The sequence below is a fragment of the Notolabrus celidotus genome, chromosome 18 (assembly GCF_009762535.1).
Source record: "Notolabrus celidotus isolate fNotCel1 chromosome 18, fNotCel1.pri, whole genome shotgun sequence".
In the NCBI taxonomy this organism is placed as follows: Eukaryota; Metazoa; Chordata; class Actinopteri; order Labriformes; family Labridae; genus Notolabrus; species Notolabrus celidotus.
In genome coordinates, this window is record NC_048289.1 from 25,785,456 (window position 1) to 25,803,094 (window position 17,639).

Below are 17,639 nucleotides of genomic sequence, written 5' to 3' on the forward strand. Positions count from 1 at the left end.
AATCAATAAAAAAAATCTTCATTTATATAGCGCCAAATCACAGCAAACGCTATCTCAAGATTCTTGACAAGCAGAGCAGGTCTACACTGTACTCCAGTGTTATATTATTAACAAAGATCCAACACCAAGACAGGATAAAACTCAGTCTGATCTCATCTTAATCCACCATGAGCAGAGCACTTTGCAGTATCTAGCAACTTACAGTTGCAAGGACAAACTTCTTTTAACAGGCAGAAACCTCCAGCAGGACCAGACTCACTTTAGACAGACATATGCTGAGAACGTGTTGAGGTTGGAAAGAGGGACAGAGGAGATTAAGAGAGGGAGAGATGATAGTGATGAGACGGATAGTAGTAGTAGTTGTTGCTGCTGGAGTATGGCACGTCCACAGGAGCATGCGGTCTACATCCAGAGGAAGCTACGAGACAAGGGAGCTCAGGGACTTCAGAAAGGTCTGAAGCTCCTCATGTGAAGGATGTTGAATCATGACCTTTTGCCCAAGGACACTTTGGCATGTAACTGCCAGAGCCGGGATCACTACCCACTGAACCCACTGAGCCACAGCCACCCCTATCAAATTCTACTTTGCAGAAATGACTCAGATGCATGAATGTGTGCAAAAATCCCAAAACAAATGCATTGGTGGAAATACACTGCAAATGAAAGAACATGCTAAAAACTAATGCAACTGCACCAACAGCAAAAGAGGGGTCATGGTCCCCCCCCAAAAAATGGAGTTGGAGAAGATTCTTATTCTGAGAATAAAGCAAATTCAGAGAACCTCATCCCCTCTCACTTTCACACATCAGACCCCGCTTCTGTGCATCATGTCTGCCGTGCATTCTATTATTCTGATAGCCTGTCTTTATCCCTCAGATCTCCTCCAAGGCCCAGTCCAGGCAGCCTTCACTACTCAGACGAGGATGTCAGCACAAAGTACAACGACCTGATCCCTGCAGAGAGCAGCAGCCTGACCGAAAAACCCTCCGAAATCTCAGACTCACAGGTGCAGTAGCAACACTTTTACCCTACACCTCTCTCTGTGAAAGAAAGGCTCACTCTGTCTGCATAAAGTGTGTTTCTGTTATATGTTTTTGTACCTGTCCACTGTTTGTGTGCCGGCTTTCATCTCTCTGAATTCCTCAGGAATTCAGCTCTGCATTGTCGCTTTTGTTGTCAACCCATACTGTCCACATGGTGTCCCTTTTTTTCTTTGCCGCACACCTGAACACTGTTAGCCTGCAGGGGTCAGAGAGACACAGCTACAGTAACGCACAAGGAGAGATGAGAGATTAATGGCTCTGCACACCGGCTGTGAGGCAGTTTTTAAACCAGGCGGTGACCTGTGGAGAATGTCGCTCTGGAAACATCCACCTGCGATCCAGGCCACTGCACTCAGCCTCAGCTCTGGTTATGTAAGAGAGCGCGAGGCAGACACTCGCTGCAAAATAGATTTTAGTGCAAGAAGGGTGTTGGAAGTTCCAGCCAGGAAGTCTCGGAAACTTTCCTTCTGAATTTTCTGTTAAAATCTCTGAAGATCTCTGGAATATTTAAGTAGCTTGCACCATTAGCACTTCGGAAGTAAAAGCCAAGTTTGAATCTGTTGAATTTTTAAAGTCCTCTAAGCAGACACCATCTCCACTCAGAGATGATCAACACATATTTCTGGGGTGTCCAAATTTTGGCATTTGCTTAACAAAGTTTCTCTAGCCAAGTGGGTCCACTTTATAAAGTTTGACTCTCTCTATCTCTCTATTGATCAATCTTTATCTAGTCAACACTCATGTCTCTTATTTCCAGTCGGGCTGCCACAAACGATTATTTTGATAATCGACTAGTCACCGATTATTTTGTGATTACTCGACTAATCGGATCATACCTTAATTGCAGCTTATCGCACCAGCATGCAGCTGCTCTTATATAACCATCATTTGTTTCCAGCTTGAAGTGTTTAAGGTATGTGCTAACTAAAAATAAAGACAATTAAGATGATAGTTCATTCAACTTTTAATGAACTTTGCAGCTTGTAGCAGCATTTCTGACATTTTTTAATGTCCATCCATCCATCCATCCATCCATCTTCTTCCGCTTATCCGGGTCCGGGTCGCGGGGGCAGCAGTCTCAGCAGGGAAGCCCAGACACTCCTCTCCCCGGCCACTTCCACCAGCTCTTCTGGGAGGATACCGAGGCGCTCCCAGGCCAGCTGAGAGACATAGTCTCGCCAGCGTGTCCTGGGCCTTCCCCGTGGCCTCCTCCCAGTCGGACATGCCCGAAACACCTCCCCAGGGAGACGCCCGGGAGGCATCCTAACCAGATGCCCAAACCACCTCATCTGGCTCCTCTCGATCCAGAGGAGCAGCGGCTCTACTTTGAGCCTCTCCCGGAAGTCTGAGCTCCTGACCCTATCTCTAAGGCTGAGCCCAGCCACCCTGCGGAGAAAGCTCATTTCGGCCGCTTGTATTCGCGATCTCGTTCTTTCGGTCACTACCCACCGCTCGTGACCATAGGTGAGGGTCGGAACATAGATTGACCGGTAAATTGAGAGCTTTGCCTTCTGGCTCAGCTCTCTCTTCACCACGACAGACCGGTACAGCGCCCGCATCACTGCAGACGCCGCCCCGATCCGTCTGTCAATCTCCCGCTCCCTTTTCCCCTCACTCGTGAACAAGACCCCGAGATACTTGAACTCCTCCGCCACCCTTTTCCGACTGAGCACCATGGCCTCAGAATTTTTTAATGTGATTCTGCAAAATAAAATGAAGGCACAACTCTGGCCTTAAACATTTTTAGCTGTAAATATTTAGTGCATTGTAAAATGGAACCAAAAACTATGCACTATGTATAGTTGCACTATGAATACTAAGTAAAAAGCTCACTGTCGACGTTAATGTTAGCAGCTAACTAGCCAATTAGCTTACCGAGACGACTGTTCCTTTTCGTCAGAAATTGAATCAGCCGCGACGTGCTTCCTTTTCAGATGCTCTTGCATTGCCTTCGTACTGCCAGGCAAGCTCTGCCTTGCAGATTTTGCATTGCACATTCTTCTCTTTCATTTTGGAAAAATGCTCCCAAACTTTGGAGTTCTTTAGCCGGCTAGCCATGATACCGTTTGGGCGTACCTTTTCAGGTGACATCACGGCTGACCCCGATTACCTCTACTGCGCATGTGCATCAAGGACAGAAAGGCAGACAAGACAGCGGAAGGTACAGCAGCAGTTTTGAGAGAAAAACCAAGCTTAAAAAAATAAACAATGACGTCGATTATTAAATAAGTTGCCGGCGATTTTGATCGTCAACGTCATAGTGACTAGTCGACGAATCTTGGCAGCCCTAGTTTCCAGAATTTTGTCTTCGCTCCTCAAGTCTTTAAATGCATATATGCTCTTTCTGTTTTTGTTTTCGCCTCCTCTCCCGGTTCTCAGTGGTTTTGGTTGATCCATCTCACAGTTCGCAGTCTGGTTTTGATCCCAGTAAGATGAAAGCGCCAGTTGGGGGGGAAGTGGTCTTGAACTTGGTTGCTTTCAAAGCTTCCTTCAGTGCTTTCTTTCATCTAGGAATTCTTTACTCTAGGCAATTCCCAAATTATCTTGGAGCATCTCTCAGCTTGGTACGTCCCCGGTGCGAATTCCTCAGCCAGAAATCTCTCTTCACCTGGCCTTATCTGGACCTGAGTCCTACTTCCAGATCAAATGAAAATCTCCCCCACAATGAATCACTACGGACAGGAGCTGTCACAGCACGATAACATCCCCCTCCACTGAATCATTTCGGCATTTCATCGCCCCCTCTGACATATCTACCGCTCGCACTTGTGTGTTGTCAAACACGACCCTACTGTAGTAACTTCTCCCTTTAGAGCGAGAGAGTGCGACGCCTGCCTGCCTTCCTGCCTGCCTGCTGCCACACGGCGTAGTCGCAGTACCAGAGTTGTCTTTGATGGGCTGAAACACACAGAGCTCTGCCTGTTACCCCGGGGCTCCTCCGCCATGCCCATGACAGGCCACCGTATCAGCACCCAACGGTGCTACGGAGACACCCAGGAATGCTCTTTGAAGTTTTATTGAGCGGATAACTCTGAGCTATCAGTGTGTCATTGTGCTGTCTGTCCTTTTTTAATCCGCCGGGCCTCCACCAGCAGGTATAAGTTGACTATTGTACTCCTCCTCAAGAGCGGATTTAGAGGGAGCTAACATTGACTTGGCAAGGCAACAAGGCCAGGACTACCACTCTGCCCCCCCTACAGGTTCTCCCTTATTGACTCCTTTTTCCTTTACAGTACAGGCCCTCTCTTTTTTCTGAAGTTGTGTGTGTGGCAGCATCTTTGTGTGTCATTAAAGGCCGAAACCAGTCGAAGACAGATGATCTCATCTCTGAGTCAGAGATGGATTGTAGATCCTGCTCTCTCTCTTTCTCTCTCTTTCTGCAGAGCGGCATTCCTCTCTGGAGAGAGAAATGAAAATGTCCTGCTTTCACTCAGTGTATCTCTTTCTTTCTCCACCCTCTCCACCCCCCTTGTTTCTCTCCTTACTGTAGCTGTTTTGGCCGGCACTCAACCGAGAACACCGTCTGTAATGTTTGGACCGTCTCTAATGACAACACACAACTTTGTTTATACTAACCCCGTCTGAAGTATGATGTCATGACCCACATTTAAGGGAAATCGTGACCGAACATAAATTAGATTGCATTTGCAATTTTATGGCATCTAAGGGGACGCTGCAAAGGGACGGAAATGATTAGCGAAAGGAGGAAACTGGCCGCGTAAAACCCCAGGCAGGTGGCATATTAGAGAGAAATGATAATGAATAGGGAAACACAATGATAGCACATGCTTCCAACACTCTCCTTTTAGTGAGTCCATCAGTCTGAGACAGCGCTAATACCCAACAAAATCTCAAATCCCTTGATTATAGTTGTTTTTGATAAAGCAGCATACATTTTGCTGCTACAGAGCGGGGATTGGAGCTTCTAAGGAGCTCTGTATCCCTGCTTTGATGATGACAAAATACAACTTGGCTCTACTACAGCAGGAATTTAAATATACTGCCAAACAAAAACTCCCTTTGCTGCTTTTTCAGCATTTAAATAGTTTTTTTTTCCTATAAAAAAAAAATCCCACCAAAAACGTGTGCACACTGTGAATGTTTCAGGACTCTTAAATCCCTCGCCTCCGGTCCGTCCTGTACTGTTATTGTCATTGTCTCTGGGGACCCCTGCTGTGTTCATTTCATCAATGAGAGTCACATAGACAGCCCCCGCCTTCTTCCCCCCCTCCTCTTTGCAATAATCCATAACCAGAGGACAAAGGACTGACCCACTCTGTGGTATTGAGGTATGCATTCATTTTGGGGAGGGGGGTGGGGTAGAAGCTGGCTTTGAGATTGCTGTTGCAGCTTAATGCCAGTATGTAAACCTTAGGAAGAGAGTTCAGTTCAAGGTTATTGTATCTAATCTGAGAGGTGCATTGTGGGAAAATTCTAAGCTTGACGATAGAATAAAAGTAAAGGTTAGGTGACAAATGACAGAAGCATCTGCCATCTTGTCAACAATGATCAATAAACTACCAGTACAAAGTCAAAAGTTCAAGGTCAAAGTCAAAACTGCAGTATGCACCAGACATACTGAGGATTTGATATTACATTTCTCTCTCAGACCCTAGCAACGGCAACAACAGATAAACATAGGACACAGCTAGAAAAAGATAAGCTAAAATTAAAAAGAGTAAGCTAATAAAAATAATAAAATACAGTTTTGAAACAGTGCAAAAACTTTGCTATAGTACAATACAACTATTGTTGATATTTTAACATCTTTCATTTGCCCCTTATTCACACAGCGGCTTTTTTTCTTGGATGTGACATCCAGAGCAGAAAGCTAAAAGGCTAATTAAAAGGCTAATGTTTTCCAGCTGTCTTCCATGTTGCTAATCATGCAAATGTATGGTATCTCACAAGCTGGCTACTTGTCATTCCATAGCTTATTGATTCATTTGCAATTAAAAACACATTTGGTTGTGAAAATCAAGCTGAACTTAGACATAACTCAAGATAAAACAACATTTTTATTACTTCTGCGCTACTGTTATATGAAACAGTTCATGTTAGCGTACAAACAAGCTTGCTAACTTAAATGTTTGACAGTGTTTGAGCCAACGCCGCGCGTATGCGGCGTTGGCTCGCGTGCGTATGCGGCGTTGGCTCGCGTGCGTATGCGGCGTTGGCTCGCGTATGCTGCGGTGGCTCACGTATGCGGCGTTGGCTCACGTAGGCGGCGGCTGCGGATGTGCGAGGGCCCGTTCATCGCCGCTTGCGGCTTTAATTCTTTATTCTTTTTTCTTTATTCTTTATTCTTTATTTGGATCCCCATTAGCTTCCACAACGTGATCGCTAGTCTTCCTGGGGTCCACACATAATAATAAAAAACAGTAATTTACAATCACAATTCAAAACATCTTAAAAGATATAATAAAATATTGCTGAACATGAAATAAGCCATAGCAACCCTGAGAAAAATAATGTAAAAGACAAATAGAAAATAATACAAAGAATACAGAAACAGTCAGAAGATCACAACAGATAATAATTGAGTCTGTCTCAAGCTTAAAACAAATCTTTGTGTTTAACATCACAAGAGGACAGGAATAAAATCCAAGCTAATAGTCATGTTAGCCAGCAAATCGTATAATGTTAGCTAGCTAACAGTATGCAGTTTAAGCTAACAAATTTAAAGTTTCTTTGGAAACCAATTGTTGATTTAACAACGCCAATGATAGCTTGCTAACAGGAATGTCTGATATGAATTTGTTGAAAGCTAAAGTTAGCTTTCGCGACCTAGCGGTTTGTTGCTAATGAGTCATCAAAATATGATTTTTTACATTTAAAAATAGCCCGACTTTCGCTATCCATCGTCCTTTAAGTTTATCTATAAAGAAGCAGTGGATGTTAAAATTGTGTCATTTCGGAGCGCTACATGCTAGGCTAAAGTCCTCGTCGCAGAGGTCGCCGGTTCGACTCCCGGCTGGTCGACCATTTACTGCATGCCTTCCCTGCTCTCTGCTCCCCACATTTTCTGTCTCTCTTCAGCTGTCCTTTCTAATAAAAGCGATAAAAGCGAAAAAGCCCCCAAAAATATAACTTAAAAGAAAAATTTGCTTGTACAATTTGAAAATGTAGAATACAGTAAATTATGACAGTATTTATGAGTCAGACCCTGAGCGTGAAGTCAAAGGAAAGTGGCAGCTGTCTGATGTTATGAAATCTTCTCCAGTCTGTGTCGTTAGCATGTGTAAATAGTAACAACTTTATTATCCTGAAGATAAATTTAACTACTGTCAAGAGGTTTTTTGCCAGATAATTGGATAGATTTCTTAATCTCTCTCTCTGCCTAATTAAACATCATAATGATGAAATAATGTTTAATAGTCGTCACTGGCAGGCTGCTGTGTGTCTGTCTTACACATATCCTTGCATAAATGAGACGGTTGTTCCCTTGGGGCTGAGGTGCAATGCTGCATTTCATGCCTAAAGTCTGCTTCTTTCACAGCATTCAGCTCAAGTAATTAGCTTGTAATGAGCTGAAGTGAAGAGCAGTATTACAAGTCATGCTGCCCCAGAAGCAAACTGTCAAGCATGACCACTTTCAGTCTCATTTGGATCTTTGAGTTATTTCTGTTGAAGAATGTTGATGAACTAAATCAAAGGATGACAGATGAGATTTATGTATGTCTAGTATATATGAATGTTGGACATTTGGAGAGTGAGATAGGGCTGCCTGAATAGACTGGAGAAAATATGTGCCAGTCTTAGTGAGTCACCCATTTCTAAAAGAAGCATCATGACGCCCAAAGATGGTCATCATACTGGAAAATTTGACTTCAACTAAGTTTGGCTGATCTAACTACCAGCACAGAAGTGGGGTTGAGACCATAGCTTTGCTGCCTTGCAAACAGCTAAGGTGCCCAACTGTCAGTCAAATCAGCAACACCCCTTATTATATGTTATCATGCAGAACTTTTATTGGCCCCCAGAACAGTTGTCACAAAAAAAAAAAGACAAATAGAGACCAAAACTATTTTCGTACAAGGCTGTAAACATGTTATTTCTTCCATACATAAAGGCATTTTGATATGGATTCTAAAGGAGGATTCCTTAGCTTTTGGAGCCAGACCTTAGTGGACACTTGAGGAACTGCAGGTTTTTTTATACTTCATTTATCTTCACCACAGGTTGCTGCTTGGCTTGGCTTCCACCAACCAAAGTGAAAACACAGAAAACACTTCAAACATTAACATTTTATATGCGGCCAGTTATGTTTGATCTACTCTCTCTCTCTCTCTCTCTCTCTCTCTCTCTCTCTCTCTCTCTCTCTCTCTCTCTCTCTCTCTCTCTCTCTGTACTTATGTAACTTAACGTACATTGTAAACAGGAAAGTTTAAGGAAAGTGTTTTTGTCATGCTATTGAAAATGCTAACACCATGCTATAGTAGAGGAAACAAACATGCCTAAGTACAATCTGTGCTGCCAGTTAACAACAATGCTATTTTAAAGAAAAGCAGCATTGAATCAATCCATCAATTAATCAATCTTTATTTGTATAGCGCCAAATCACAACAAACGTTATCTCAAGACGCTTTTACAAACATAGTAGGTCTAGACCCAGCACCAAGACAGGTTAAGACTCAGTCGTACCCCACCTTAATCCACAATGAGCATTGCACCTCGCAGTATTTAGCAAGTAACAGCAGCGAGGAAAAACATCCTTTTAACAGGCAGAAACCTTGAGGAGAACCAGACTCATGTTAGACAGCCATCTGCCTCGACCAAATCAAAAGAAATACCATTATCCCTCCACAACCTCCATCCTAGGACCATTGGTTCAGCTCTTACATGCTAGCTCAGGCTGCTTTAGCCAAACTTTTGGCTGCTAACTAGCTAAAAAAATCTAAAAACAATATAGTTCTTGAGCTTACTCTTTCTGCTCGATATAAGTTGACAAACCACAGAAAGTACTTTTTGATTTTTGTCCACAGTACGTCTTTGGAAGCCACAGTACCAATTCCCAAGCTGGGGCAACTCTTCAGAGAGGCCTAAAAGATGCCCCCCCAACAGTCAAGGTGCAGTTTCTACATGGATTTTCATTTTTTTTGTTTTTCTGTGACTCCTCAACCAATAAATACTTGGCGGGCTTATACACTTTTCATCAACATACCTTTGGGAGATTATTAAAGGGCAACCCTAGAGTCAGAACATCTGTTGCACACACTCCACATCCAAGCGCAGTGGGACTGTGTCAACACTTGGTCTGCACTGCCTCTTCCCCACTGCAACAAACACATCTCTCAATGCAGTGCTAATGCTTTGGGAGTGAGGTAATGCTGCTTGAAGTGGCTCAGTACGTCTTGTTGGTCCACTGTGGATGGATCTCTTTATTGTGTTGTTGTGTTGCTAAACACAGTGGCATGACCGGAATGCCTTTCAACACTGGTTGGTCTCAAGTGTTTACAACTAGGGGGACAATATTAGTAAAGGAAAACAAACACACACACAGCCAATTAGGCATCCGACACTCCTACGCTCCATATGGTGATAAAGAACAATATGAAAGTAAGGATGAAAAGGGAGTGAGATCCACTCCTGAGTGTTGATCCAAACCTTGCTGAGCAGAGAGTCTGCCTTTGATTCATTTGAGGGGAAATTGAGAATAAAAAGGGAGGGGGATCACTTTTCTTTGTTTAGAACCAAAGCCGAACAAGAAAAGCTGGATCTTGTTCCCATGATTCAACACAAGCATTGTTCTGTTTGGACGTTTTTAAACTGTGCTGACAACTAGAGAGGAAAGCTTTTATATAGGGGGTTGGCATAGTTCTCATAAAGCATGTAAGGCTGAGGGAAATCTGAGCCTACTGCCATATGTATCACATATGTGCTGTGCTCTGGAGTGTGTCCTTCTAGTGCGTGCCTGCAGCCATGTTTCTGTATGAGATGATGAAGCATGATTATATGAGAGCAGAAAAAAAGACATTGAGACAGACATAATAATCAGCACCATCTTTGCAGAAGAACAGGCCTTTGTTGCTTTACTTATCCAATGCAACTAATACTCCAATCAACCTCTCAGGGAAATTACCTGATGACCAATCTGGCAGAGTCCACTTTGCATTAGCTCATTGCGACAAGTTGATTAATCACAGACCTCTCCGGCCAATTGGCCTCATGCGTTCATAGCTATTAGCTAACAATAGCAATTCCCACTTGGAGTCCGATGATCACATTGCTACTTGTTTGACTCAGGGAATGTGCCTTAAAGCTGGGGTTGGTAGTCAGATTTAGATACACTTTTTGTTATACTGGTTAAAATGATCTTTCTGTCCCTATGGCAATCAATACATCATGTGTTCTTAAAAAGAAGTGAAAAAAGCCGCTTTCTACAGCCGGAGTAAACCTGGGGAAACACCAACCAATCCCTGCCTTTGGGAGCCAAAATATGAAACCAATCAAATCCCGTCCTGCCGTTCTGCCCGCCTCCTGTGCGTACATTTCATGTTTGTTTGTGTTTTTAACTTTCACTATGATAATGTTTTGGTGTTTTCTTACCGCCGATTGAGACATGAGTTGACGTAGTGCCTAACACAAACGATGTGCTGAGGACCGGTTTGGAATCAGTCACGATCATATGGTCGCGAAGGGAGGGGGGGAGGGGGGAGTCCTGAGGAAATGCTACATTCAAGTTCATGCTAGTTTTCCGCGACTACCAACCCTAGCTTTAACACGAAGACGGTGGGGTTTCAAGTCCTGTGTTCAATAAGGTGGAAGGTCAATGGCTAAAATGATTATTTTCGTCACAATAATTCTACTTTTTCTTTTAATTTAGCTCCAAAAATCTAACTTTTCATGTTTGAGAATGCTCAAGAAAACCTAATTTTGCTTCTAGAGCTGCAACAATTTATACCTGATTAATCACACAAAAATGAAAGATGGATTTCCAACATTTTTGACGAGCAATGACTTATTAAAATGGTTTTTCAAGCCAATTACAGTTGTGCTCAAAAGTTTACACACCCTGGCAGAATTTGTGATTTTTTTTTGGCTATTTTTCAGAGAATATAAAAGATAAGAGAAAAACTTTTTTTTCACTCATGGTTAGCGGTTGGGTGAAGCAAATTATTATCAAACAACTGTGTTAACTCTTTTTATATCATAATGACAACAGAAACTACCCAATAAATCATAAATTCTGCCAGGGTATGTAAACTTATGAGCACAACTGTATGTCAAGGTTTTGCTCATTCTAGCTTCATTAATGCAGGATTTGGTGCTTTATGTACTTTAATTTAATATTCTATGAGTTGAGGATATAGACTTAATTGCACATAAACAAAGTTTTACTGATGCCCGCCACTGGATCTGGAAGAGGCCTGAAAATGGTGGTCGCCATATTGGAAATTTTTACTCCAACTAACATGCAGCTGATCTGGAAAATAGATGAAGTTGAGGCTGCCTTACTGTTAAGCTACAATGTGCCCAACTGCTAGTCAAATCAGCCGTGCCCATAATAATACTGTTAGCCTTAATATCATCAAATTGGATGGGTTGTATAAAGAATTTGACACCATAGGTATTGGCAACAGGCAGCAGCATTTTTTTGCCAGTCAGATATTTAGTTATTGTAGTGTTGTTCATGTTGTATTTACTATTATGGACATAATCCTATTCATATGGACAGTTCAGGGAAAGTAAGAACTACCTTAAACTTCTGACCCTTTCAATTGTCACCAAAAACAACAACAACAAAAAAAGATAGTTAGAGACCGAAACCGTTTTTCTACTAGGTTGTGAACATGTTAAATTCTGCTGTGGATGTGGGCATTTTAATATGGGCTCTAATGTGGATTCCTTGGCCTTTGGAGCCAGCCTCAAGTGGACATTTGGGGAACTGCAGTTTATTGTTTTACGCACAAAAAATAGGGATGACATGTTATGAGCAACATTACATTCAAGTATTACATTCAAAACACTCAAAGTAATCATCAAGATAAATAGCAATCGGTGCCAAAAATAATAGGTAGTTGCCATCGTTACTGCACCCATTCCCACAAACAGCACAAAGACCCTACTGTATGTATGACATACTGAATGTATGATATTCTCATCTTCATGACTGGCCCATTTGAATCATTCTGTTATGGTGATGTACTGTAAAACCCATTGTTTTGTTCACCCATAGGAGGCGCTGGTGTTTTCATATGGGACAGGTGGCCTACATACACTTCCACTGCATTTGGTGAGGTTCCTGTGGCTGCCTGCTTTCAATGTTTATAGCCTGATAGGTGACTGGTTCCTTAAGCAAGTCCAATCCCATCCAATCTTTCCCCCTCAGATTCTCATTCTAGGTTTTAACTGTGCTCCAACACACCACATCACCTGTTCCCGACATGGATACAAAGACCCTGAACATGTAGTTTGATCCAGTGACTGATTAGACCATTTGACCTTTGCCCCCCTTGATGGTCAATTTACAATGCACGCTTCATGACAGTTCATCCTTCCGTTATCATGCTTCAACCATTTTTGATCATATTTGGCGTCCATGTTTTCCCGTGATGTGTTGTAAATGTAAGTGTGTGCATGTGAGTATATTAAACACGGATGATTGTGAGTTGATCATTTTGATCAGAATAATTCAATAACTTCATGATCATTTGCATTTATAGCCTCAGCATCTCTAACTGCCCCATATGGAAACACTGCAGAGCCACTGAATGCTGACTCCATGAGTAAATTCTTTGTCTTATCGTGTCACAGGGCAGCGACAGTGAGTACGAAGTGGACCCCAACCGACAGAAGACCCACTCCTTCGTCAACCACTACATCAGCGACCCCACTTACTACAACTCCTGGCGCCGACAGCAGAAAGGCATATCCCGCGCGCAGGCCTACAGCTACACCGAATCCGAGGCGGGTGACCCAGATCACTCAGTTTGCGCCGCGCCGCCACTCCCTCCTCTACCACCACTTCCTCCCCAGCTCAGTTCACCAAGCCCCCAGCCTCAGCAAGCCCAGGGCCAGCCCCAGGGCCAGGGCAGCCTGTTCAGGCCCAAAGGTAGCCGGACTCCCACCCCCTCCCAGCAGAGCTCCAACACCCCCAGCCAGCACAACACCCTCTACAGGCCACCCAGCAGCCTAGCACCTGGCTCTCGGGCCCCAATCGCTGGTTTCTCCTCTTTTGTGTGAAAAATGCGGAACAGGACATGGAAATATCTGGAAATATCTACCCATCTTGTGTTGATGGAGAACATGACAACACAAAATTCAATCCAATCAAGTCATTTATGCCTTTTTTTAAATTTCATTACTTTTTTTATGAGTTGTTTTTCTTTAGCCGGGCTGGAACAAAACTTTGAGACTCTCTGTTTTTTGGCGGTTTTTCTTTGTTAAACGTGTAGAAGTGTGTGTGAAGACTTTTTTTTTTTTCACAAGATGATAAAATACTCACATCTTTTCAATTTTTTGTTTTTGCTTTTTTAGCTATTTGCATGACTTTCTTTTTCTCCATTGTTTTTATTACGCTTCTTTGAACAAATTCAAATGATACTATCTGATTCTGTACAAAGTCACAAGAATCTTCGGTGAAACACACGCATATAAATATATATACATACATATATATATATGGATATAAAGTAGATGTACCTAGAGGACAAAATCAAGCCAATGCAGATTATGCATTGAAGGAGACTGACTTAAGAATCTGATGGAGCCATACTGTGGAAGAGAAAGGACAAGTGTTTGTTTGGACCGGATGAACTGGATGTAAAAAGGAAGAGATAAAAGACAGACGTGGATGTGGAATTCATGCCAAATCGAACAGATTTGACCGTGTTGGCGTGGAGAGTTTAAAGCAAAACATTGGTGCAACAATCATGCATTCTCCATGGAAACAGCTCTCTGGCCTATTGCACACAAACCCATAGAAATTTTGAACAACTTCTTGGCCATGGAGGGTCAAATGTGAAGACTCTTGTGCCTGAGAGATCTTTTCAGATATATGAAGCGAGTGTATATCTGTTAAAGTGAAAGTGTTGAAGTCTTTTTGTGAGTGTGTTACAGTGGATCAAAGATGCCTTGATAGAGAAACACTTATTTATGATATCCGGCACCAATTGTGACTGAACTGCTGATGGTGCCCTTGACTGTGGCATCTTAATGGCTCGCCTCGTGCTTCGAGAGCCTTCTTTTAATCCTGACGGATGTGGGCTGTGAATAAATTTGCATACACAACCCATATTTTTTCACCCTTTTGCCGGCTCACATATACACACATCAGTCTCATTCTGCGTATGTCTACTGAGATGCTTTGAAATCCAGCCTAGTGAGTGTCGGAACAGTCTGAAACAGTCTGAAACAGCCTGGGACAGTCACATGTGGGCACAGCTGCTGGTTCTGCTAAATGGTAACAGTGTGATTTTGATAAGCAACGTTTTTTTCTTCCTGTTTCCTCTCCCTGCTAGCTGACGCCTCTCTGTTACTGATCACTATCACGGGGCAGCGCTGAGCCTGTGCCAAGACATGATGTCATTGAGTTTCACCTCTTTCCCTTCTGTGTAATCAGCCTCTGGGTAATCTTCAGGTGTGACTGTACTGTCCCGGACGCTAACGCTCGTGTGTGAGTATGTGAGTGACTCCACTCCTTGTGCATAAGCTTTACAGATCATTCAGTGTGTGTCTGGTTCAAAAGAGATCGTCCTGCAGCAACTGTAAACCTGGGTGGAGTAACGCCACTGAGGGCTGGAGCTGTCTGGACGCCAGCGAGGTGCACTTACAACGCTATAGTGACGACAAAGTGGTGTGTTCCTAGTTCCCATAGCTCCCAAAAAAGGATAAAAAATGTCATCTTTTCTTTTTTTAATCTCTGTGGGGTGATTTCATTGTACGCATCAGCTTATCATGCAGAATCTGAATGAATATATGATCACAAAACATTTCTGAAATAAATTATTTTTGAATGTTAGCAGTCCTGGTAGTCCATTTCAAAGTGTGTGGGTGGAGGGGGGACATTAAAACATGGGGGTTAAGAAATCTAAACTTTTACATGCTGTTGAGTACGGAAGCCCTAGAACAGGGGTGTCAAACATGCGGCCCACAGGCCAAAACCGGCCCGCCAGAGGTTGCAATCCGGCCCACGGAATGACTTTGCAAAGTGAAAAAATTACAGATTAGACATTAACTGCAAATTTTCAATTAAAGTAACTACTATTTTAAATTTGTCCTCTGAGGGTCGCATACAATCATAGTGCTGATGGAGCGCACCTGAACAGCACTTTTTCCCGGGACTTTTTTCTCAAAGTGAGAAAATATTTTACTTGCTGTTTGCATAATCCGGTTGAGATTCATTAAGTCTTTTTAGAGCACCATAAGATGATCCACTAACTACTAACACTAGCACAACACCCCTGCATACAACACTGTCCAGCAAGCAAACAGTTCCCTTCGGAGCTGAGGGGTCCAGGATAGCCAACTTTACCTTCTTCATTATTATAATCTCTCTGTTCTTTGGCAGAAAAAATTACACTCTGTGTCAGGTGAATTAGTAACTTGTTTGGTGTGTTTGCAGCAGGTTTCAGTGTTTAAAGAGTAAAATGTTCTGCCCCACTATGAGACTCATCATGGAGAACTGTTTTTGTAGAAAGATAGTTGATTACATTTTCAGCACATACTTGTACTATTTTGCACTAAAACAAAGGGAAAAATGTAAAGTTGTCGTTATTTATAGGTTATTATGTTATGATTTTACTGGTCCGGCCCACTTCAGATCAACTTGGGCTGTGTGTGGCCCCTTAACTGAAATGAGTTTGACACCCCTGCCCTAGAAGGACATGATTACACGCTTGTTTTATTTTTTAGTTTTCTCCAGATAATGAGAAAAATAAGAAAACTGAGAAGATACAACAATAACAATAACTTTATTTGTATAGCACCTTTAAAAACAAATGTTTACAAAGTGCTTTGACAAGCACAGCATGGCAGGATTCGGATGACAAAATAAACCTTTGACAGACAGAGAGGAGGGTAGAAATTCTAACAATGCGAAAACAAAATATAATGCAAATTATTAAAAATAATCAACTCAAATTAAGATAATAAGGTGGTGAGACAGTAGACCAATAAATCATTGTTAGAGGTTTTTCAAAATTAAATAAATAATAAAAATAGATAAGTAAATAAAAACATTAAAGGACAATAAAAAGGTTTTAAGGGGAACATCAGAGAAAATGGAAAATGGAAAAGGATAAATTAGGAACATCAAAATAATAAATGAAAAAATAAATAATCAAATAAAATTATCAAATAAAATCAAAACAATTAAATAGTTGGATAAAAAATAAAAATAATAAATAAAAATAAAAGCGGTTAAAAGGATGTAGTAACATAAAATCAAGTCAGTAAAAATGCGTCTTATGAAGATATTTAAAAGATGAATTTAATGTATTTAATCATGTCCTTTAGGGTTTCCATACTAAACATAAAAGGAGCACATTTAAACACATGGTAACCAAATAACTTCATGTGATAAGAAAGGCCTGTTATCAGTTTCTTTCTTTCTTTCTTTTTTTTCTAAAACATTGTTTAGAAAAAATTTCAGTAAAGAATAAAAAGACATTTTGTTACCAGATATTTATCTTACAGGTTGAAGATCAAAAACACAAAAAAACAAGTTTAATCTCGTGATAAAATGAGATTAATGGTCCCATTATGACGAGAACAATAAGTTGTGATCTCAAGACAACAAAGCTGGTTCGAGATCTTGACTTATTTTCCTCTGAGAAAATAAAAAAGTATTTAATCGTGTCCTTTTAGGGCTTCTGTAGTTTAAGAGATTCAAAGGGTATGGAATTGACTCATCAAAGGAGAATGAAATGGAAAGACAGAGGGGAAGTGTCCTGAAATAAACCATCAAATACACAAAGCTTTAAAAGCTTCTGAAAATATATCCAAGAGAGGTTTTCTTTGACGTCAATGAGACCTCAAGCTTTTACTTGAATTCAATCAATCAATCGATCAATCAATCAAGCTTTATTTATAGAACACCTTTCATACAAATCAAATGCAACTCAAAGTGCTTCACAGCGATTGAAAATAAATACAAATCAAATAGATCATGACTAAACATAGAGCAGAAATGTATTTAGAAGTATAGACCAATGTACACTAATTGCAATAAAATGTATATAAAAAAGCAATTAAGGGAAATAGTGAGAAATAAGTAAATAAAAGATAAAACATGACTGGTTAAGAAAATAAATAAAAGCTCAAAAATAGCAATATAAATAAGTAAGTAGAAAAAAAAAATGAAGAGTGAAAAATAAATCAAATAATAGAATTTTAAAATACATTTAGAATGACATTAAAATGATCAAATAAGTTATTTATAGTTATGAAAGTCTTGATATTCCTGTCTTCTCTCAGATCCTCTGATATGCTGTTCCATTGTCTCTGAGCATAGTGGCTGAAAGCAGCGTCACCAAAAGTGTTTGTTCTCCTCTGAGGAACAGCTAAGAGAGGAGCTGGAGGATCTGAGAGGCCCTCCTGCTTCATACACTAAAAGCATCTCTGAGATGTAGTCTGGTGCAAGGCCATGCAGTG

The 17,639-nt window shown here is 41.4% G+C and overlaps 1 protein-coding gene across 2 annotated transcripts in view; it reads left to right on the forward strand.

Moving 5' to 3' along the window:
• Positions 1-15,006, forward strand: part of sdk2b (sidekick cell adhesion molecule 2b) — a 486,503-nt gene extending 471,497 nt beyond the window's left edge. Inside the window, exons 44-47 of one of the 2 annotated variants that reach the window (XM_034707425.1) lie at positions 877-1,006; positions 9,029-9,112; positions 12,223-12,279; positions 12,801-15,006. In XM_034707425.1, the coding sequence (XP_034563316.1) occupies positions 877-1,006; positions 9,029-9,112; positions 12,223-12,279; positions 12,801-13,229 (700 nt within the window). In that variant the 3' untranslated portion in view covers positions 13,230-15,006. The remainder of the gene's footprint in view (positions 1-876; positions 1,007-9,028; positions 9,113-12,222; positions 12,280-12,800) is intronic. The other variant, XM_034707426.1, reaches the window with a different exon arrangement.
• Positions 15,007-17,639: the final 2,633 nt, after the last annotated feature.